Source organism: Aulostomus chinensis, chromosome 7 (assembly GCF_037954235.1).
Source record: "Aulostomus chinensis isolate RoL2024-O1b breed Wild chromosome 7, RoL_Achi_v1.0, whole genome shotgun sequence".
Lineage (NCBI taxonomy): Eukaryota > Metazoa > Chordata > Actinopteri > Syngnathiformes > Aulostomidae > Aulostomus > Aulostomus chinensis.
In genome coordinates, this window is record NC_141326.1 from 5011519 (window position 1) to 5035913 (window position 24395).

Below are 24395 nucleotides of genomic sequence, written 5' to 3' on the forward strand. Positions count from 1 at the left end.
AGGCGGATGAAAGTAGAGGCGCACTGTGGGGACAGAGGAAAAAGTTCTCAACAAGGAGAGGCAGGACACTCGCACGGAGCCCCTGCAGTCTCACTTTTTATGCCTCGAAAGACTTTCCCTTCCATCCTTGTGCGTATTTCGCTTCGCAACACTGCTATTTAGTCTCCGAGAGAGACCAATCCTACTTTTTGTTGCTGAAGTGAAAGCACCAGCACCATGGAGCTCCTCTGCCTCGAAATGGACACCATCATACGAGCTCGTCCCGATCCGAGTCTCCTGTGCGATGACAGAGTGCTGCAGAGCTTGTTGACAATAGAGGAGAGGTTTCTACCGCAATATTCCTATTTCAAAGGCGTTCAGAAAGATATTCAGCCTTTTATGAGGAGGATGGTCGCGACTTGGATGTTGGAGGTATACGAAACAACTGACAAGCCCTAGTATTTCCGTGCTGCCTTAAAGCCTCTTGATTTGTTTCTTTTCTGCTTTGCTGAGCTGAGTTTGTGGTCTTAGGATCGGTAGATCGGACTTCTAGCTCCCATTTCCGACTGCTTTCCCGTCATATGAACCATTTCTGTTCTTTTGTCGCAGTTTCTCTCCATTTTAAAGTCCGCTCATGTAGACCGTGTTTATCTCCCTGCCAGCTTTCTTACGTGGGACATCGTAGGATATCTTTCCTCTGCCTTTCTTCCGAGCTGCCTGTTGATTCTGTCATGTTATTATTTTAGATAGTCGGAATATTTCCATGCACACGTATGCACTCCTCATTGCAATGCTGCCCTTCGCTGTTCTATCGCCATGTTGTTTTTTACTGGAGCGCTCGTGCTTTTAACAGGACTTTACTGTGTCATAAACGCAATAACAGCGGATAAAAGCCATCAGCAATGACAGAGGAGGGTCTTTGTTGTCCACTGGCTGTACACATGATGACAAAAAGCGATGCAAACATTTTAATTATCTATTTAAAATGTAGGAAGGGGCAAGGGCCTTATCTGCGCTTGCGGTCTTCCCCCCGTGTCAACGCCTCTCCCTGGATTTACGTTCGATATGTGACACTTTGTCCAATATTTCTGATCAACATATATTTGTAAAGATTTCAGAGCCTTTCAGCTTTATTTTCATGTGAATATTGTTGGGGTGCGACGTGCTGGAGATTTTTAATTAATTTTTGAAATGAATATATCGCTTCGGCGGTGACGCACACCGGAGCTACCTCTCGCTACTTGCCTTTTATTTTGACATTTTCTTCATATTTCCCTTTCATGAAGTTGGATATGAATTGTCGGGTATGATGTAAAAGTCCCTCCAGAACATTATGGTGTAATAAAAATCGAACTAGACAATTTATTTATATTTTTAATTATTTTATGAAAATATGACGAATGAAAAAAAGTGTTTCCGTGTGCTGCGCTGCCGGAGTGTTTTTTGGCTCGGCTGATTGTGACTTGAATTCATTTCTTAGTGAATGAACTCCAGGAATGTGGCTCTATTGATAGTATGTGTATGAGACTAAATTCATTTTTTGCATAATGATCTATTTCCATTTAATTTATGATGTCGCAACCGAGTGGGGCAGGGCGCACATTCTTGGCCGGGCCCCAACTATGTGTGTCATTGAATTTATATGTGCTATTTATGTGATTACTCTTTTGTTTCGTTATTGCATAAAGGATTTTATATAGGCTGCCTTTCAAGTGCTGGAAAATAAGTCTCAGGAGGGTGTGTTAGTGATTCCTATTGCTGAACATAGCTGCATTGTCCGCTGTCCTCTCTGTTCAGGTTTGTGAGGAGCAAAAGTGCGAGGAAGAAGTTTTTCCCTTGGCCATGAACTACTTGGACAGATTTTTAGCCGTGGTACCCACCAAAAAGTGTAACCTGCAGCTGCTGGGAGCAGTATGCATGTTTCTTGCATCCAAATTGAAAGAGACTCGTCCATTAACCGCTGAGAAGCTTTGCATCTACACAGATAACTCCATCAGACCACAGGAGCTGCTGGTAAGCAACAGTTAGTTCAACACGTTAAGTCCCCATGGTGCAATGCTGTGTCGCATTTTTCATGTTTTCTTTCTGACATAATATTTCAATTGTTTTGAGGTGTTGTTTTATTCAAATTTGAATGATTCAACAAAAACAAAACAAAAAAACAGGAGATGTTCATATTTCTTCACGAGCTGCTGTCCGATCCTCACTTAAGAGCTTTGCAATCATAAAAGGAGATTGAATGCCAAAACGTCCCCCGGTGAATTGTTCCACAGGGGCTCTTTTTACTGTACAGCAGGACTTTACAGCATCCATCGAAACTGTGCAGCGGTCTACATCGCCATCTGGTGGCAGATATTTGCACAGAGCAACGAGGTCAACTTGAACTGCAGCCAAAGTTCTGACTCTGTTCCTGTCAGCTAGAGAGGGAGAGAGACAGAGAAATTCGAGTTTGCCTTTTACAGTTTTGCTCTAATCCAAAAATAACCACCGATGCACACATTTGTGATATTATGTCATGTTGATCTACGGCTGATTTTCACACAGCACATGCAGCTACAAATATGGCTGAGGTGGTGTGTCATAGCTGTATCAAAACGTGTCATTCATCTCTGTCCCATTGAGTGGAAAAGTCCTGTTTGTCCTGATAATTCCGGCTGCCTTCACCACTGCAAACCAATTAATTAACATCAGATAAGTGTTTCCCCACTGCTCTGCGGTGCAACATAAACATTCCTCAGTCAACAGCCTATCCCACCCATGTTGTGAAAGAGGCCACATATTCTGATTCAGATGTGGCTGTTGGTTGTAGGCCTGACTGGCAGCTCTCGCCGCGGAGCTGATTGCTGCTCTGCATTCAGGTTCCTGAGTTGAGTTGCTTTCTGATCATGTTTGTGGAATGTGTTTCTGCCTAAGAGTATTTCATTTCCACTCTCCTCTGAGAATGGTTCAACGGTCAGCTCATGATAGTTGTGGGTTTGACAAGTAACCCAACTAGGCGCTGCAGTGTGAGTGTGAGGTGGGCAGATGCTGCATTTGTCAAGAAAACTGTGACCTACCTTTATGCTCAGTCTCAAGACAAAGAACTGGTTTGCTAAGACCTCTTCTCCCTGTCTCTGTATAAGGCAGTATTTTGGCTGACATGCAGATACAGGAAACAGAGATCAGCTGCTCAGGACATGTGATCTTTTTTTTTTCTTCTTTTTTTTTCCCCTCATCTTTGGTAACAATTTCTTGTAAAGAGAACCACAATGTTACACAGAAGGTGTGACCAGAGGAAGGCAGCAGCAGAAGGAAGTGGGTTCCTGCCTGCCACTCTGTCAGCATTGAGCCCATGTTGCAAGGTTGTACTCAGCTTCTGCTATAGGCTTGACTCTTGCTCTCTTGCACGGATGGAACGGCTTGCGAGTACAGGAGGCAGCCATGTTGCCAACATAATGGTAAAATAAAATGATATCTAAATATTTGAGAAAATGTCATGGGGAGAAAGATGCTTTTCATTGTCAAATCAAAGGTGATTTTATTGCTTTAATTCTTCCCATATATGAGATAGTGTGGGTGCATACCAAACCTTTCCATTCCTTGTCTGAATGGCTGAAAAGGTCACTTTGATTAGAAAATTGCAGGCTTGCAGAGTCAGTGGCAGCCATGTTGTATTATCTCATGACTGAGACCATGTGGTCTGTCTGAAGGAGAAAATGAATAGCATCCGTGGTAGCTGTCATAAGGCTAAAGTCCGGAACCAAACCACTAAAATTTTTTCCCAAATTAGTCACCAACTCGTCTGTTAATCACCTCCTCCTCTAGGAAGTGAAAGTAACAATACACCCTAAGAGAGGAGAACACCACACCTAGTGTGTCACCTCAGTGACACTGATGCACATAGGCCAGTGTGGTGTCACAGTTTGCCATGAGATCCACAAAAAAATGACCTGTGAGGGTCAGCACAGCCCCTTCTGTTCAATATGATGTCAGAGCAAGGTGTTGAGGGATGGGTGTTACAGAGGCACTGACCAATACCCTCTGACCAGTTTGACAGAAAAATAAAATAAATGACTGGGCATTTTCCTATACTCATCATTGTTGACACTGAATGTTTCAATTTCTTGAGATGGACATAATGTATGTGAGATTTTTGTAACTCAGTACTTAGCACAATGCAGGTTTTGACTTTGAATGATTGGTGGGATGAAATAAGATCAAAAAGTGAAATGATCTTTTTTTTGGAATGATTACTTATAATGCTTGTAACACCCCAGACTATCGCTGATCTTGCCCAGCCCTCCTCCATTTCCATTCTCCACGAACGTGCGTGCACACACGCACACACACACACACACACACACACACACACACACACACACACACACACACACACACACACGCACACACACACACACATACACTTACACATGCACACAGTAGAACCTCTGGTGGGCCTCTTTAGGAAAGTCCCCAGATGCCAGACAGACAGGCGGGGAGGGAAGACAGAGTTGTGAGGTCACCTGGGTTGGTGGCACTGCTGGTGTTTCTCTGTCCCAGGCCCAGCCAAGCAGAGAGTAAAGTAATAACAATCATACTGAAAACTCCACACACTCACCAGTGTACAGGGCCAGAGGCCCCATGGTGTCATTATCACACAGTTTGAGCTGGCATGTAACTGGCAGAACAACTGCACTTTGTTGCAGCATTGGAGCTGAGTGCTTCAGTATGTCTGTAGCCACATTTGTGTCTCTTCATTGTCCTTAGTTTTTCTCATTTCCAGGTGTCTCTGTCTCTCCTCCTCCACAGGAATGGGAACTAGTAGTGTTGGGGAAGTTGAAGTGGAACCTTGCGGCAGTAACGCCAAATGACTTCATCGAGCACATTGTGAGGAGGCTGCCATTGCCTGAGGATAAACTGGCACTTATACGCAAACATGTCCAGACCTTCATTGCCCTCTGTGCTACAGGTAGATGATGATGATGATGCACTGTCAGTCATGCTGTTTTTTTTAGGTCCTGCATTATTAGTTATTGTTGATGACTTGTTTTCTTTCATTGGGGAAACTGTATCCCTATAGCTAAAGACTACCATACAAAAGTGATGTCATCGCTATCTGTTGTAGGATTTTTTTTTTTTTTTTTTTTTTTTTTTTGGTGTCGCAAGTGACGCTGATCATGGATAAGCTGCCAAGTCAAACCAAGAGATAATGGCTTGCATCAATATACTTTCTCACATTGCAAAATGTCTGCGCATTCTTCTTTTAGCTTTCTATCAAAGCCCTCTTCTCTCAATAACATGCAGCAACAACTCTGCTCAGAGGGCCACTGTGGGCCAGTCACGGCCCGCCATAACTGAAGTGAGATGCATTACCTTTAACATGGAATATTCCACCAAAGTCAAGCATGTGTCATGGAAGAGGTTTCAGCATTAGACTCTTTGGTCTGATGTCCATCATCTGTCTTCTCCCAGGCTGGAATGTGGTCATGTTTGAGAGGCATGTCAGTGGCTTCCAGAGCATCCAGTAACACTTCAAAGCAGAGTTTGCTGGTTGAGGGGCATTCCCATGTCGTGCAGGGTCGAGAAAAGGAATGGACAGGGGTGGAGGCAGGCAAGCCATTGTCTTTCTGCTCTTGAGGGGAATTGTTCCCTCAAGATCAAACATTCAGTGAGTGGTGGGAGGGACAGGGAGCATTTAACATGATCTGAGATCCAGGTGGAGAGGGTGTAGGGGAAAGAGGGAAGGCCAGAGAAATGTATTGTTTTTGCACTGCCAATTCTAAGGCATGTCATGTTTTCATATCTCTTTCCCCTACCTCCCTCTTTCCTTTGGTCTCTCCCCCCAACTTCTCACGCCTCCCCACCCTACAGCTGGAGGACATGATAGCTTTCCCATGTTGAGATTCTCTCCAGAGTAGGTTCTTCCCATTCGTGTCACCTCCGATTCTACATTGCACAAACACGGAGGAGTGATATTAACATTAATGATGAAAATTAACCAGTTCCAGGGTCTTTGGCACTCATTTTTTCATAACTTTTTTGTTCTGCAGGACTCAAACAGGAATGCTTACTTCCCCCACCCCACCCTTTGGGAAAGAGCTCCTTCTACTGACATCATTCAGAGGAGTTTGTGTGTAGTTGCAAGAATAGATACAAGAGAGGTGGCAGGTATTTAAAATATAAAGTCATGAAATCTGCTGTGCTAATTGTGCAGTTGACACTAAAGGATAGGAAAGGTTCCATATGGAAGGTTTTGGTAAAAAAGTCATTGAATTTGTTTCTCGTTTTCCACTCCTCTCGCTCTTGTTATCCCCTTTCTCTGTCTCACCCACATCTCTCTCCCTCTGCTTTGTGCCAGTGAATGATTGTGTGGAATGACAGCGTGTCAGTGATCGGACCTATCCCCAAACCAACATTGTGAAAGACTCTGCACGCACTTTGTCCTTAATTACTTCATTGGGGCAGTAGAAATAAATTTACAAGCAGTCTGGAGTGGTCCTCCTGACATTGTGTTTCAGGCGAAAGACTTTCTTGAGATAGCTGTGGATTAGCAACAGGCCATTTATCTGTGTATGCTGTCCTCCTTCTTGTATCCAGGCAAATAGAGAGTTAGGACGAGGCAAAGTAAGAAAGCACGCAAGTGAGTCGAAAAAATTGGGTTCATCTGAAGATCTCTGGGAATTTGAAACCCCATTTGTGGAGCGTTCCCAGATGTAAATCTTGAGTTATCTGGTGTGAATCCTCCTTGAGACATCCTCTGAACAGTGCTGACAAGGTAAAGACACAGTCGAAGGAGGAGATCTCTCAGGAGGATTTACATTTGCAAGACAGTTGACAACGAGTCACCTGTGGCCTTCCTATTTCATACAGTCTCATTCAACCCACCACCCACCATTGCTCCCTCCACTGCTGCCCCTGTACTGAAAAAGAAAACACGCATAAAACCTCGGCTCTCTGTTTTCAAGAGAACAACAGAGCGAAGAGGAGAAGTGGAGAATAAGGCCCCTCATTCCTAATGGCTCCTCTCTTTTGATGAAACAGTTCCGTTCGGGCCACTCGGTGGGATTTTGTCAGGTGGCGCAGGCTGGCTCTGTATTAATTAATAACACTGGCTGGTCCATTCAAAACTATGCAAATGGCTCGGTGTGCTCAGCTAGAGGCTGGGAGAGGGGAGACAAAAGGCTTGGCCCTTACATTTCATATGCAGAGCCATGCGAGGGGCAGCACTGCGGGGCCACTTGATAGGAAACACCGGCATTTCCCTCAGGCAGGCAGCCGGATAATAGCCCAGAAACAAGCTCATTAAGGGAGATTATGAACCTCCATTCCTACACACAGACACCAAGCACTCTGAGCTTCCTCTTCTATTCTTATTCAATTGAGGTAAAGTGGGAGAATGGATGGGGTGCATGGGGCAGACAGATGCACCCCAAACTGTCTGCTGCAGTTATTGAGCTCTGTCTTATGGCCATATTGGAGGGGATTATGGTGGGTTTTTTTTCAACCAATAGCCCTCACTGTAATGGTATGCATGGACTGGTGACAATGGTCATAGACATTTATCAAAAGATAAATCTGGATTACAGCCAATGCTGCTGTCCTCGAGGGAGTTGATTATCTTAGAGGAGGTAATGATTTTGCTACAAATGGAGATGTAATGAAAATGTTGTTCTCGTATCTGAGTTTAAGATCTGTTACCTGGGAGTGGTGTTCAATTACTTACCTCTGATATGAGGAAGCATCTTTGGACTGTGTAGTAATGTGATGATTAAGTGGTTAGTTTCGTGGAGGGATAATTGACCAATGATTGAATCATTATTCACAAACTGGCAGATGTGAGAGATGTACTGCATGAGCTAGATTTCCCCCTCTTCTAACTTTTTTTTTGCCATTTAACAGCAACCTTGGAATCACAAAATTCTTATTGGTCTTTGGTCAATGGTGTCATGTGTGAAGTGCTATTTAAAGGGTGCATCAATCTGCTGAGATCAACATTGCAAGGTGGATATTCTGATGCATGGAAACGTAGAAACCTTGGCCACCACCTCCTCCTGCCTCGCTTGTGAAGGCTTTGTTGGATGCTCGCTACTTCCGTACAGAACAAAGGTTGTTTCTATAAAGTATTAACATGCCAAGCGCTGGCGCATCTTGGGCTTTAAAAGGAATGACACAGAGCACTGCAAGACATCAAGCAAACTGGCATTGCTGTCATTTCCGAAACACACCTATGAATAATTAGATGTCTAATCACTCTGTCTTTGCGCTGCATCTTGGTTTGAGCTCTGATTACGCACCCACTAAATACCAAAATGAAAGTGAAGGCATGGCGCACACATCTCACAGACCATATTGATGGCTTAAATAGGGCGCATAGTCTAAATTACTTTCCTAACTGGATGCAGGGATTTGATTCAGTACTGCAAATCAAGAAAAAAAAATTGTTGCTGAGTATGTGAGGGAGCATGAGTACATTGAGACAATATCAAGGTCAAGCTCCTGAACTGTATTTTCTTGAACTGGACAACAGAGAGGAGGAACGACAGTTTCTGGAAGAGGAGAAGGCAATATGCAGCTATGCTACTCTGCCCATCTATGGCCATTCATTGTGCTAAGCTAACTAGCAGTCAGATAGCTTTTGTGGTTATATAAGACAAGGCTATCAATCACCCTGTCTGGTTCTGGGGAGGATGGCAAATATATCTATTTCCCCAAAAAAGTTGGCATATTTAACATTTTGCGAAGGTACTAAGAACATGCTTACAGAGAGAAAAGAGAATATCCTCACACTTGGATTCAAGATTCATATATAATTTCGTTTACAGAAAATATAGCACTGTTATTTTGGCTTTTAATCAGCTTTTAATCCATGCACTGTGTTTCATTTTGTAATTCAGAACACTAGATCTGTGCAGAGGATAAGTAAATCTACCTAAATCCGTCCTCTAAGAGGGCAGCGCTTGATTTTTTTCCTTTATTCTGCGCTGCTCTTGAAACTTTGTACCCCCCTCTACAGGCCTTTTTTGTAATACAAGGAGGGACAAACTGCCAACCTTCATGCAACAGGGTCCACTCAAATATCTCAAAAATGATTCATAAATCCATATTCGTCTTGGCTGTTATGTCTCACTGGTCCTGAGGCTGGCATGGTTCTAGTAGTTTCCTCTCCAGGTTGCTGTTGTATGGACAATCCCTTCCAGGCTCAGCCCCTCATTCTACAAACGAGTGATTCATCTCAGTTGTGGTCAATGAAATGGTCTTTGTTGGTGTTTGTTTACATAAACCTCCCTTCATGTTTGATGAGTCAGTGCCCAAACAAATTAGCCAACTCCTCCAGCAAATGATCCAGTCTCCACTCATTCTACTAAAGTGAGGAATCATATCCGGTCTGTCTACAGCATCAACACACGGAGCAGGAAGATACCTCCTTACAGTCTGCACTCAAAAAATGTGACACACAGTGTGAATCATCAAGTGGCATGTCCTGAGTTCCTTCCTTCACCTCGCTGCTGTAATCAGCACCATGCACAAAATACTGCGGCCAGCTGAGTCACAGAAGAGGCACAACGAAAGAGAACATTACTCAACAGGAGGGCACTTGTACCACAGAGACTATTTTTTTTTGCTTGAAGAAAATAAATTTGAGTCCAACCATAACATTTTAACTCAGTATGTCTATACCCTACACACACATCTAAATCTTTCCACTTTTTAATGAATTATGCTGAAATATTTTTTTGTTCAAATGATGTAATCTACAGAGACAGACAAACTAAGGAGGGGGCTTTAGCTGCTAGTAACATTAACAATGAAAGGGAGTATATCGGTGGATACAGCCACCACTGGAAAAAAGGGAATTCTTCTGCATCCACCCTTGCATCTGACCCACATCTGTACGCTCCTCCATACTGATATTATCAACATCTCCAGGCTGCAGCTGTGACAGTCGATATGATGGCGCAAGACTAAAATGTGCAGTCCCAGGATGCTACAATTAAGGAGGAATTCTGTTTTCTGGCAAATGAAATCACAGTTTGAGCAGGATGGATGACTCAGAAACAGCCAAGTTTAGTTTTTTTGTTTGTTTCTCCTTTCTAGAATGAAAGTCAGTGTAAAGTTATTCTTTTCTTCCTTGGGTATTTTACTCGCTATGTTACATGTGGATGACTCTTTAAGCCCGGTTGGGAAGTTGTTGTTTGTTTGTTTTTTTGTTTGTTTTTTTGCACCTCAAGAAGCTGCACAAGGTGTGTCATTCTCTGCAGACCTCATTTTCAAAACCAAACTGTGTTGCATTCATGGTAAAATATGCCAATCCCAAAATTATGTTTGTTTTTTAGGTCAATTAGTCAACAGGCCTTGAGTCCTCGTAATGCTACTTTTTTTAATAAACATGGTCAATAACCGCTACATCCATAGAATACAAGACCCTGATTTATTGCTCTGGAAAGTGAGGAGAGGATGAAAAGGAGAGTTTGGGAATTTTTTTCTTTCTTTTTTGGCTGTTGTTCAACTTTCCAACTTTAATTAATTTACAAGTTTAATGTGCATACTGTGTTGCTGCCACCCAGGAGGAGTGGGCCATGTAGGGCAGCAGACTGTGTGACCAGAGGCCTGAGGATGAAGTTTCAGGGAGTAGGAGCATGGGGGATTGGAGACGAGGGGGCACAGGGAGGAGAAAGGGCCATTGAAGGGGGTGAGAGGCGTTCAGACTGGGCCAGCCAGCCACTGCTCACAGGGAGCTTTCCATCGCAGGCGTCCCCACTCAGCTACATACACTGTTTATCCTCAACATGAATATCAATGAGTTCCTCCTAAAATACAGCCATTCTTCCCCCCACATGCAGCAGCCACCAGGCCGGAGTGTCAGCCCGCATCGGCTGCACGCGCGTGTCCTTGTTCTGCTACAGACCTGTCTTGTCTTGAGTCAGCTTGCTGCCCACTGCCCGCCACCCAGCTCTCACACAAACCTATGTCTGTGCTGTGTGTATGTGAGTGTGTGTCGCTCTGTATCTGCATCTTAAAGCATGCAGGCATAATTGCCACTGTCTCGGAGATGTCAGCCTCCTCATCCGTCACTTTGTGCTTGCTGCACACATACAGTAAATCCATGTATGTCTTTGTCCTTTACTCCACTGTAGAAAGTTGTGCTGTTACAGCAGTGATGTAATGCTGAGGGGCTTTGTGTGCTCTTTCCTCTTGGCTCAGGGTAGCCTTTAATAAATCGCCCCTTGGCCAAGGCCCAGCAGCTAACACAGGGGTGTATAATAAGTTCATTTATTTGTCAACACTGAGCCCACAAGATGAGAAAGCGCCTGGCTGTGCATGTTAAAAAGGCAGTGAGGGGCTGCCTTTACAGCTATCAAAGGGCCTACCTCTTTGATTCCAGATAAAAAAAAAAAGAAGGAAGAAAAATCTCCTTCAGAGCCATCGCACACAGTTTGCTTTGCAATTGAATATGGCAATATGTTAATGTGCAGGCTGTCTTTATGCCCCCACTGCCCACTGCTCCACCCCATAGGTGGCCCAAGAACAGAAGCATACTTGTGGGGGGAGGGGGTTGATGGGTGGCAGGAGGTGAGGGTCGCTGAAGGGCGACTCTTTTCTTCATCCAAAACCTCACAAGAGTCTGGACACAGACTTGAGAGTGATGTGCAGTGGGGTTGTCAACCCCCTATCCCACCACGCCCACCACCTTTCCCTCTTTTCTCCTCATTGCCTTGTCGCCATACTGTCCTCCTCTCCTTCTTCATCCTCCTCTCCTTGCTGACCCCCTGTCCCTCTGTCCAGCCACATTCTTTGTGCAGCCTGTCTGACTGAATTGGTATCAGCAGAGAGGGGATGGATGCTGTGTCTCTCAATTGGGTGAAATGAGGTGATGACTCTGGACAATGGAGTCACACTCTTCTGCCTTCCCTCTTGCTGGCCTGCCACTCTATTAATATGCTAAAAGATAGGAGGGCCGCCAATGCAAACCACTGCCTGTTGTAGCAACAAAGACTGGGGCATGTGTGCCATTCACTGGCCCCATCATAGCGAGCCATGTGTTGTCCAAAGAGAAAGGTAGAAGTGGAGAAGTGGAGCAAGACATAAAGACAGAATAGAAAAAAAGACAGATAGAGAGAGAGAGAGAGAGAGAGTGTGTGAGAGAGTGTGTGTGTGTGAGTGTGAGTGTGTGTTTGTGTGTGAAGAGTAAAAATCTCTCTCCCTCTCTTTCTCTCTCCCTCTCTCTATCTCTCTGTCCCTGTATGCCAGTTGCCTTGCCTTTTCAGGCTTCTGGCCCGTTCACAAGCTGTCTCATTTGCATTATGAATGACAGTGAGGGGAGCTAACAAGGTTATTGGTCTTTGAGACGCACGCCTGTGACCACACGTGGAAAAAGGACCTACAGCAGTGAGCATTGGCAGAGGCACTGAGCCTCTTTATTTCTCCCCTTCCAAGCGCTATGGGGCTTTTTCAGTGAGCACACAATTTACTCAGGAGATGGAAGAAAAGGGGCCGAGTTGGGGAAAGGGGGACTGGGGTGGGGAGTGGGTGAGGGTGGTTGCTTTTCAGCTCCTTTACAAGCCAAGTGAACCCTCATTATCCAGGCCCCTGGTCATTAGTGAGCGCAGCACTCAGACCCGGTGCAATAGAGGGATTATTTATTAGCTGACTGCTAGATTACCAAATCATATTGTTTTGGGGAGGGACATGTCTGTACCATTTTGTGGGGTGTATGGTTTCAAACCTGCAATTTAGAAACTACACAAGCTGAAAGACCCACCGGTGAATGAATCCTCATTCATTTATCCACTGAAACTAAGATTAAAGCTCTGATTGCAACAATAAACACCTCTTTATAACCCAAATTTATAATTTGAAAACTTGAAGGGATCTGAACCCAAACATTAGGGTTTCTGTCCATGATGTGTTGTGAAAATCAACCAGGTAGTTTTTGTGTGATCCAGCTGCTACATCTTCAACAGAAGCCATGGAGGAGGTCCTAGGTGGTACTGGAGAAACACTGAATAATGTACATGTCTTCCTCTAACAGATTTCAGATTCGCCATGTACCCTCCATCCATGATTGCCACAGGAAGTGTTGGGGCAGCGATCTGTGGACTACAGCTGGACTCAGCGGACCAATCACAGTGGGGTGACAGTCTGACAGACCTGCTGGCCAAAATCACAAATACAGAAGTGGTGAGTTGGTTTTTATACCCACAATGCTGGTTTAAGCTTCACTGGAACTTTTTGTTTTGATTCCTCTTTAATACATCCATGTGATACTAAGGGAGAATATGTGCTGAGGTAATATTTGCATGAGGAGGAACATTAATAATTCTTCAGACATCAGGTCACAAGTCAGGAAGCTCCACATGAACCTTGTGCCTGAGCTTGTAGCAGATGGAAGTTGTTGAGCCTTCATCCCGATAGGTAGCTCCTGAACTGGGACTTTGTTCCCCATAAAACTATTTTGGGGGTTTAGCATCAGTATCAGTGCTGTTTCTGTCAAGTGGCAGCTTTCTTCTCCTCTCACTCAGTCTGGTCCAGGCCTCCTCATAGAAAGAATCCTCCTGATTGAGCCAGGATGAGAGCATATACAGTGTGTTCGCTGACAGGAATGCTGGCCAGGCTGTTGCGTGGCTGTCTGAGTACAGTGAATGTTGCGGTGGTGGGTGAAATGAGTCCAAACACAGGCAGGGCCTCAACTGACTCTCATATGCCTGGCATTCATCACACAGATGGGAGAGGGCTTCAGCTCGCTATAGAGGGCGAGAATAGTGAGACTTCTAGGTGACATGAGACTATCTGACTTTCTGTTTGCAAGTCCAGTCCTGAGCTCTGGCATGTTAAATTCTGTTGCAAAAGAAGTTAAAGAAGGTGATGCATGCCTCATGACCATTAGCCCTCTCTCATCCACTCCTATGGGTCATAATGCATCACTGCTGGAAAGCATGGCTCCCTCTGGTGCGTGCTGTGTGAAGTCTCACTCAGCAGCTGAGGAAAAACAAATAGCTAGCCTCAGCAGCACAGGACCTCAGTGTGTTTAGACTGCAAGGTCTCAGACTTGAGGGAATTAAGTTGCTCTATGTCTCTATGATCAACCCCGCACATTCCTGGTTTCAGACAAGCCATGGCTCGCAGTAAACACAGGAGGCAATGCAGAGGGCACCTTTCCTAATTCAACATATATGAGGGGCCTTAGTATAAACTGCTAAGAAACCAGCCAAAAGTAAACACATTGAGTATATTTTGGTTTTTAAAGTTACTCAAGAACTTATATCAGACCACCACGTGTGGTACATCATAAACGACACATCTTCACAAAAGATAGGTGGACTTTGTCAGCACAAATGCCTTTTTTTAGTGCCTCTAAGAGTTTATGATAGTATGAAGCAAAGGCTTTCACACTGAAAAGAGGAAATGTGATCATTTGCCATGTCATTTGAACACATACCCTACCTGCCTTCCCCAAAAGCTTAACCACTTCATATGTCAGTCAACACCCAAGGGCCACCTAAACCTCAATTTAGACTACAGTCATCAGGGTGGCAGTGTGAACCTGAGTCTAAAAGTGTACACATAACATACTGTATTTGGTTTTGGCTGGCAGTGTAGAGCCTCGGCAAGATGGTAGAACAGCGTCTCATTGCCAGTGAGCCAAAGCGCCAGGCAAAATATGAAGGGAAAGTAAGTTTCGCCAAACTCTGCAGCTGCTGCTGCCAATATCATCATGGCTAATGCTACTCCCAGGGCACCCTGCTGGCATCTGTGGTATCCAGAAGCTGCGGTTTTCCAGTGGAAATGTGACAAGGCCTCACATACACCTGGTATGGCCAAGTGGGGCTCCCTGTAAGGGACAGAGGGTGGGGAGTTGGGACAGAGATGAGTTGTGATTGCTCTAAATCACTCAAGTCATCTGTAGAGAGAGTGAAAAGCCTGAAATCTTCACTACAAAACAGCATCAAGATAGGATCAAGAAAGAAAAGGATTCCGAGGCACTTTTTTCTTGAATGATTCAGACAGGAAATAGAGGTTAGAGAAGTTCAAGGGTTTAAGACCACCACTTCCTAGATTGTACAATTTTGACACTTATTTTCTCTGAGTCTCTCGTATCTTTTTTGACGGTCAAGGTCACACACTTAGACAGCGGAAACACATCTTCCGATTTCTCCATTTCTTCCTGTTTTCTTGACTGTTTTATAACTGTGGTTTTCATTGTGCCCAAACTATCACTGAGATAGTTACATGATGGCTGGATGTGACATGTTTTGAGACTTCTTGTAATACAAGTGTAATGATTTATTCGTAATGATCGCTGTTCGCCCAGGCCCTTGGCATCATTGCTTGTGGTGTTTCAGCACACATGCTAAAGAAAAGATAGTCCCATTTTACATTGTAAATTGAGGAAATTCAAGTCAAGTGGTGTCTCCGTATTTCCAGTGTCAGCCTCCGGATATTTTCTTTTTAGATTCCTGAGATATGAAGTGTGTGTGTGTGTGTGTGTGTGTGTGTGTGTGTGTGTGTGTGTGTGTGTGTGTGTGTGTGTGTGTGTGTGTGTGTTGCAGCTTTCTGACCACCAAGTCCTCCCACAGCAGCTAACACTGTCTTGTGTGGTACAGTCAGCAGTTAAAACACATTCCATGGCTTCACACATTTCTTCCTTTGGGTTTGTCTGTCTGCATGACTTCCCCAAACCGCCAGTGTCACAAAGGCCGCCCAAGAATCATGTGCATGCCTTGTCAGAGAGACAGATTGTTGCAATATGATGAATGTTTGAAGAAGGACAGATGGAGGACTGCAACAACAAGTAAAGAGGATCTGACATTGACGTGTCTTTTCCAGGTTGAGCCTGAAAAATTAGATGCTTCAGTAAAGAATTGTACCTCCCATGGCCTACACATTCAATACCTTTGGCCCCCTCAGTATCCAAGGACCTAGAACTTCTCTGAATACAATATTGATGTTTCCAGTAGTCACACATTGAAGTCATTAAATTTTCTCAAATAAAGCCCATGGGGCTTGGCATGGGATTTGAATTGCCGCTCTAAAGAGCAGTTGAATTGAGGGAGAATGTCTTTTTAGAAGTAGAGGCGTGCATTCTTGCGGTAAGACACAGGCAGTTCCTTTACATGTTCTGCGCTTTACTTAATTTTCTCACAGGAATTGAGATTTTATGACCAATAGGGCACATGCTAGTGGGAAAGCTGTGTAAATGACTGTGTGTGTGTGTGCATGCGTACACTCGTGTTCGCAGCCAGCCTCTGGAGCAGATTAAGGGACAGACGCTGGTTGGGTTTCCTCCACGTCAGACCTGTTGCTCAAAGAAACATTCTCCCAGAGGCACCAACCCACATCAGTCCAGCCTCCTTAACATCAAATCAGTCTTCATGGATTATGACCCAAAGACTTGATTTGGTTTAATCATCAGTAAATGCTGGAGAACAGAAATTAAAAGTGATGTCAGCAAGAATTACTTGATGCAGGTTTCAGAAATATGCAAAACCCAGGAACATAGTGCTTACAGTATTTTGTCCCTAGTTTTGAAAGCAGAGTTAGAATTCTGAAACATGTGTCGTATTTCTGACAACTCGAACACCATGACTATGTCATGCTTTTTGACCTTTGATATCATGACCTTTTGTCACTGAGCTGTGCAAAGCTTCCAATGAGCAGTTCTAATGTGAGAAATGTCTTGGTTTACAGTTGCAAAGGCCAGCAGCACAGGAGACCATAACCCAGGCTCAAACTGTGACCCATCAGGTTTAAATTAGCTGTACGTTTCTCAAAAATGTTTCCATACTCCACAAATGGTACACTTTCACCCATCCCTCCAGCCATCAGGCATTCAGTCATGCTTCCCACAGACGCCTGGTTCTCTATGCAGGGGGTGATGTGTGTGTGTGTGTGTGTGTGTGTGTGTGTGTGTGTGTGTGTGTGTGTGTGTGTGTGTGTGTGTTTCATTGTTACAATGTTTGACCACCAGAGAGCAGTGTTAACCTAGCGTCTTCATACCAGTTGCAGTAGTGATTTCACATTTCTGAAGTATGAAATGATTCTCACTGCTGCTCCTCACCACACAACAGCTTGAAATCTCTGCAGTGAATTTGTTAACCAGCATCCCTCTAACTTACCTCACCCACCTTCCCAAGTTTATCACTCTTCGCCTGCTGCACTCTGCTGCCCCTCTGTCAGCCATCCATCAGGGACGGATATGAAGGCTCAGTGCTGTTGAGAGCCTCCTCTCCCAGGTGGATTCTCAGATTGCCGCAGCAGCCTTTGATGGTGAAAGGCGAGCCAGCCGGGTCTCACATTGATCCCCTGCAGGCAGGCAGGCACAAGGACTGGCTCTCGTTAAAAAGGCACCACCTTTGTTTTCCCACAGGAGGTGGATGTAATTAACATAGCTTTAGTACTACCTGTGTTTTCAGCCGCCGTTGTCAAGGCTACTTCTGTTTGGGTTTTCTGCCGGCCTGGGAAAGGCGGCAGCGCAGGAATAGGTGGGTGGTTGAATGGGGGGGGGGGGGGGGGGGGCAATGGGGTACATACACAGGTGTGTGTGTACTCACAGTGTGTGTGCGCACTAGCACTATAGGGGTGGTGTTCAGCACTGGTGGGCTGATGTAATACTTGGGTCTGGTCCGTGTCTGTGCTCAACCTTGGTGGTTGTTGTAGATGTAGGAAGTCAGACGTCAAAACCCCCTGGCCCACAGGGGCCCCTTTGCGACAACACCAGAGGCCCCTGTTTCTCATGCACTGACTTTAGTTTTCAGATAACTCACAATAAAGAAGGCCAGTTTTCTCACTTGGTAACTGTCACACTGTGTCTTTTCATTATTTCTCAACTTTATGATGAACAACCTTCCATTCATCAAATATAGAGCAGATTTTTTTAAACAGCAGCCATTTTCCTCACCCATGGAGACAAAACATTATGGGATAGCCGAGCGGACGGAGAATATTTCGTGTAAGAGCTTAAATCCAGAAGTCTTATTTCATCTAATGGACAAATACTGTCCTGTTGGGTTGTACTATAATAAGATACGACTTAAAACTACTTTTGAAATAGATATTTTGCTGTCCCCATATTAATTATTTTTCATAGCTCAATCTCTCTTGTTGTATTGCAGGATGTTCTCAAAGAGTGCCAAGAGCAGATCGAGCGTGTGTTGGTGAGCAGCCTGCGCGAGGGGCGGCAGCAGCAGCAGCAGCAGCAGCAGACACAGAGGGGCCCCAGCAGTAAAGGTCTGGATGAGCTGGATCAATCCTCCACCCCAACAGATGTCCGCGATGTCAACTTGTGAACCACCAGAGGGCATCACTGCACAGGATTTACAAAAAAAAAAAAGAGATCAATCATAAAAACAAACCCTCAACTTTCTTAAAAGCAGAAAAAAATAACAAAAAAATGTTAAAACACAAGCCCTTTAAAAGAAAAAGAACAATGCTTGCTAGTTTTTTTGTAGATATTCTGTTCTTCAAATCAAAAACAGCTGCCCACAAAAGATAGATGTTCTATGATGATAGAATCTACAAGCAACCAATACAGAGCCAGATGAAGCTCTGCGGTGCCTTGGATATACAGAAGGGAAGCCAATTTGCATTCTGCCTTTGATTGTATACCGTGACCTTTAATTTATATTTGAACCATAGCTTGAGAATGAGGCTGTTAGGGCAGAAGTGGTGGAAACCATTTAGACGTTTTATATGCATATTATGATATGCATATTATCACCATTACGTTCATAACCCGCGTTCAAGCGTCTTCAGCATCAAAGGGCCACATGTCTTGAGGATAGAAGCGGCCTTGAGAACAGTATGCTAAATGTTGATGGGTCCCAATTCCAGGGGGATATATTAATTATTAGTAGTATTAGTAATTATTATTAATATTATTATTGGACGCATTTTGGAACTGAGTAGTCGAGATCAATAAGCTCCTTTTGTCAGGCTGCTTGTGCGTGTCTTTGGGTGCAATGTGCCTCGATGAGTGCGTGCGCGTGCGTGTGTGTGTGTGTGAGAAGTTGTTTGAGTGTGTGTGGTCTGAATGCTACATGAAATCCTGTATCTAAATTAGCAGTGAACATTCTAAGGCGCGAGGCACTTGAGCAAAGTCAAGAACTTAACAATAAAGACTATGGAGCGAGCTGAGGCTACGCAAACATACTGTCAGTTATCAGTATAACAGGGCATCTCTGCTATATCACTGCCTTCATGCATTACCAGTGTATCATGGTCCACTGTTGGCCAGCAATAAACTCATGTGCATGGACTATGAGACAGGAAAAGATTCAACAGGAGGGTATGGGTGAGGGAGTATTCCCTTCAGCCCCCTTATCTTTCAGTGTTTTTCCTGAGGTCTTTCACCTCAGCTTAAGACGTCATGTGAGGTGTTTGTTTATTATTGCCTTCCTTGTCAATGAGATATTACCCGATATATTTTCACACGGTGTTACAATATGGTGTTTCCTTAGTTGTGAAAGGCTGTTTGGAGTCTGGACAGAGGAGTAATGACCTTTCCCATGTGCAGGGTGGTCAGCACAAGGGAAACCTGGAGAGGACAATGCCTTGAAGAAAGTAAGGCTGTTCTTAGTTACTTCAAGTCTGGAGGATGTAAGGCTCCTCTGTATTCTTGAGCAGGGACAGGACAGGGCGTGGTGTGGGAAGACGTAAAAAGCAAAGGAATAGAGGTCACTGTGGATGGCGCATGTGTGCATGATCCATCATAGTGGGCTAGAGAGGATGTCAGTAGTGTGGGAGCATGCTGCTGATGTTCAGCCAGTGGCTAGACAATAATATCAAACAGACACCCCAAGGCCTCAAGATAAAGGTTTGATTTCAAATTATTTGGGTAATAATTGCTCAAAAACATTGTGTTTTCTATTGACTTGGAAATTAAATGAGGAATTAAGGCTGTAAGCTGCCAGATCATCTGAGGATCAACTTTCGTGGAGGTGTTGAGATGAGATAATGAGATACTGTCAATGCATCTGGAGTCCCACATAGGGTCATTTTCAGCTGCCCTGTATGATTTCATTGGCAAAGCACTTTGAGAACATGCTCCCCAGGAGATAAGTAAAATGAATTGCATTGGGTGGTGAGTGGAATTGATGAATTGATGTTTTCTCTTTTTTTTTTCTTTTTTTTTTTTTGCCTTTTCTTTGGTTTACTTTGTAGGGCTGGTTTCCCAATCATCACACATACCCTTGTAAAGCAAAAGTCAAATAGAAAAAGGCTTTCTACAACTTGAGACAAGAGGACATTCCGATCAAAAACATTCCTGCTCAGGCAAAGTGCAAGTTAGTAGAGAGCCTGTCTGAGAATTGGAGGAAATACAAAACGCTGATATGAATTGGAAATTTTGACACACAGTTCACTGATCCATGGATTCTGTTTTATTTCCTTTACATTGTCAAGAAATGAATTATTTGTTTTACTTGAATTTTTCTTTCTATTTATCTGCATCACAGCCACAGAGAAGTCACACAAGGCAGCAATGAACTACAAGGAAGGGTGGTCATAACATCCGATGTTTGCACATTGATGTTCTTCAGAGGGCAATACGGTTTGCATTTTTAACAGAACAGAGCTTTTGGTCAAAACCACCCAAAGTGGTGTGTGTTGCAGTGGTTGTTCAGTTTTTATGGTGCTGCCTTGAAATTGCAAAATGCTAAACATTGTGTCATTCTGGCGATATTGTCTGTCAGTCAAACACATCAGTGCTCATTGAGCTTTGCTGCTTCAAATTGTTGGCAAAGGGGTTCCTCCGCCCGGCAGACGTCAGCACAAAACAAGACAGTGATCCCTTCTCTTTTTGTTTTGTTTCAATGGGACACAGCAGGGTGTCTCTCACTTGTGCTTGACTCGTTCATGATGGTATGTGACATTACTGAGTTTGTCAGACTGAAGAAGAGTGTGGGGATGTAATGTTTAAGTGATATTTTCTTGTATAACGGGGCAATTTAATGACTCATTTGCCTCGACATCACATTTTGGAGATTTGATGTGACCCCCTTCATTTTGACTTTGCCGGATGTAAGCTCTCTCCCAAACTTCATGTTTGTGATTTTTTTTTTCTTTCCTGAAATTTACTGTTGCATGTGTTGTATATTGAGACCACATTTTCAATTTGTGTTTGATATATTTTATGGGGTGACCAGACCCACAAAAGGGTTTTCTAAGATTTAGAGATACTGTATTCCAAAGTGAAGAGAGGACAGAGGAGGAGGTGTGAAGACATCAAGAAAAAAGTGTCAATATTTTTATTGAGTTATTGTTGTCTTTTTGCGCTGCTAAAAGCTATGAATTTGTTTCATTTATACAAAAAATAACATTACCTAGTTGTGATGTGTCACTTGAGTGTGCTGCTATTTTATAAACATTTGTATTATAATATAATTATTTTACTGCTTAAGAGATAAATTCAGAAAACGAAGTAGATGGTGATAGAAGAACATGAAATGAGTATTCGACTGGAAATGTTCTTTGTACAGTTTGACAGTTTGCTTAGATAGCATGTCTCCTTTCCCCCTTTTTTATCTATTTTGCTCTCTTTCTTCAGTCACATTCTGCATCAGTGGTATTTCCTATACCTCAAGATTACTGGACAAAAAAAAACACAAATCCATCATCTATACCTCTGCAGTTAGGGAGCCTGGAAATGAAAATAAAAATACAGTGGGGGATGAAAAAGCAACAACAAATTAGCATTTTTGTGGATGGTTCCCACTGTTGTAGTGGGAAAACAACTTGCTCAGTGAAACGGGAAACAGGAATTGTGCAAGGCTTCCATTTGGACTTAACCTATACTGGAGGGGGGGTGGGGACCTGGGTGTCAGCATTTTCTCGGGGTGTTTATACCACAACTAGTTCAAACAGGTTCTGTTTTGCTCCTGTTGGTGCTACATCTGACATGTTGTGTGCGAGGGATGGAAAACCAGCATTCCCATGATGGCCAAAGTGCAGTTCTTGCTTTACACAACCACAATCATTCTGAATGTCAGTTAGTATGGATTCTGTATGTGAGAAAGATTCTGAACATCATGTAAGTGTGCACCATTGTAACTGACACAGACTTTGGGGTTGAGCAACACCTGTCACGCTCAACCATAAATACTCTGATATCTGAAGGTTTCAGTGGTGCAGATTTCCCTTTGAGTTGCCCCCCCCTCCACTATAACTCATATCATGTACCTCAAATGTCTGTTGCACAACCTCTGTTCAATAAACTTCTGCTTTAAAGGGTGTGACACCACATCAGCTCACTGGCATTCCCACGCTTCTCTTCCTTTTCAGCTGCATGCCTGAGTTGTTTCATGATCACCATAGATTACTGCGTGCTAAGTGTGTGACTGTGTGTCTGTGTGCTTACATGGAGGCAAGAATAGTGCAGAAAAAGCACTTAAAAACTACACTAAGTTTTGATGATGACAAGACATTTTATTGGGGAAATGAGTTGCAAACATACCTTCATGGATTGATTTCTAGGATCAGTCAGAAAGAAATCATTAAAAATGATGTGAACATTCTGTTCAGGCTCTGACCAAACAGTCTTTATCAATGAAATTAGCTTTATGACTGCTGATTGGAGATCAATAACTCAATGACACCACAGTTGTCCATGTTTTTTGGGGTTTTTTTGGTTTGCTATTGCTCCTAAACTGTTGCTGCAGTGTGATGCATTTATCAAGCAAACATGACCCATATTGACGTCTCTCAAGTGTAACTGCAAAACGTCAGAATTTGATTTACTGGCTCAGTATATGTACACCAAAGAAATTTTGCTACTTTTTCCAAGTAATTCCACAGAACAGACGTACAGGTGAACAAGGACAAAAGGCTGGGCAACACTAAAAATTCATTTAGATAACTATGTAAAGATATATAGATTTTCCATATACATGTAAACAAATTTACAAGAGAGCAATCATGCAACAGAGCAGAAAAAAGCGTCACAAATATGATTGGAACTTAAGGGAGGAGGATACCAGTGCAACACTGCAGAGTGCAAACATGCACAAACTGAAGCAACCTAAACACATCAGTGGACATTTATAACAGGGCTGTATTCCAGGATATAGAATCACATCAACCTTTTCCTTTTTTTTTTCAGCGCTCAAGTTCAGGGTGAGATATCTTGCCTCCTCTTGCTTAGTGCTGATGATTGCCTGAACTCAATATTAAAACAACCAAACCAAAGTGATTGATTAACAAAAACATCCAAAACAACCTGAGAGACGTGTTATTGATGCACAGAAAAAAGTTACCAATCACAAAGATTGGGGACAGAAAAACAATACAAGGCTGAGAGACAGGTGGGTATGTAGTCACAACATTTGTGACTAAGATGCGATCATCTGTGTCACAATAGGCTTATGTTTCAGTACCATACACCATGTATCATCAGGGTGAACCCTTTCTAAACTTGCTGATGCCTGAATTTTCATGAAGCTCAAGCTTGAATATGTTGAATCTAGAGGGGCTTAGACAAGGTGAGACCACACATGGGCTGTACTTCATTCTGTTCCTCTTGTGTAAGAGCACACCGCATCACAAGCCTACCAGCCTTTTGCGTATTATTATAGAAATGGTTAAATGACTCTTGGACCAGGCGGTGCAGCGGTAACCACGTTCTGTGTGAGTTTCCATGTTCTCCCTGTGCCTGTGTGGGTTCTCTCTGGTACTCCAGCTTCCTCCCACAGTCCAAAGACATGCAAATGCTGACGAGGTTAATTGGATACTCTAAATTGACCGTCGGTATGAATGTGAGTGCGAATGGTTGTCTGTCTATATATGTTTGCCCTGCCAATGACAGGCAACCCACCCAAAGCCTATCCCAACTGCCTGTGTGCGAGAGGCTGCTGGGAAAGGCTCCAGCCCCCCCTTAACAAGATAAGCGGTAGAAAATGGATGGATGGATGGATGGACTCTTGGACCACTGGATTTAAATGAATTCATTGGGGTTTTATCGAATTTTCTTCAAATATATGCTTGTTTGACACTGATAGTTTAGTGTGTATCCTAAAGCGTAGTCGAGTCTTCTATCTTTTGAGAGTTAGAAAAGTGGTGGATCAAAGTCGACGTCCAAAGCGTCTCCTGCAGGCAGCTTATGGTATTCTTACCGTAATGGTCAGAGATCATGAGCGCTCCAAATGTTAAATGCGTCAGGTGGCATGCGGCGATATAACCGCGCACACACAGTAAGAAGCAGGACTGTGTTTCTGCATATTGCCTGTTTTGGGCTATATTTTCAGGGACGTGACAGCTACTAAGCTGTATTTTTTTAAATAAAGGTTCATTAACAAGTTTCCCATAAAGTTAAATGCCAGTAAATTACACTGACCAAGATCAACAATCATACCAGATACACACATTCAGTAGTGCTGTAACAATACTACTAACAGCTGCAGAAAAGAAGGCAGCAGGATTATAGTTCCATAAGCGGAATTAAATGAGAT

At 43.6% G+C, this 24395-nt stretch overlaps 1 protein-coding gene and 1 long non-coding RNA gene across 3 annotated transcripts in view; one reads left to right on the forward strand and one right to left on the reverse strand.

Annotated features, from left to right (window-relative positions):
* On the forward strand, positions 1-22264 carry ccnd2a (cyclin D2, a). Its single transcript, XM_086208215.1, has 5 exons — positions 1-411; positions 1777-1992; positions 4768-4927; positions 12989-13137; positions 18069-22264. Exons 1-5 carry the CDS (start codon positions 217-219, stop codon positions 18240-18242), a joined length of 894 nt encoding a protein of 297 aa, XP_086064341.1. The 5' UTR covers positions 1-216; the 3' UTR covers positions 18243-22264.
* The window catches only part of LOC147258257 (uncharacterized), a 12176-nt gene continuing 5540 nt past the window's right edge, over positions 17760-24395 (reverse strand). For both annotated transcript variants that reach the window (XR_015116932.1, XR_015116931.1), the window contains exon 3: positions 17760-18259. This is a non-coding gene — a long non-coding RNA (uncharacterized LOC147258257). The remainder of the gene's footprint in view (positions 18260-24395) is intronic.

Bases quoted from the DNA above. Each gene is read 5' to 3' on its own strand.
- ccnd2a (XM_086208215.1), top strand. From the start codon at position 217: ATGGAGCTCCTCTGCCTCGAAATGGACACCATCATACGAGCTCGTCCC. The intron at 412-1,776 runs GTATACGAAACA...CTCTCTGTTCAG, and splicing joins TCGCGACTTGGATGTTGGAG to GTTTGTGAGGAGCAAAAGTG. The intron at 13,138-18,068 runs GTGAGTTGGTTT...GTTGTATTGCAG, and splicing joins AAATCACAAATACAGAAGTG to GATGTTCTCAAAGAGTGCCA.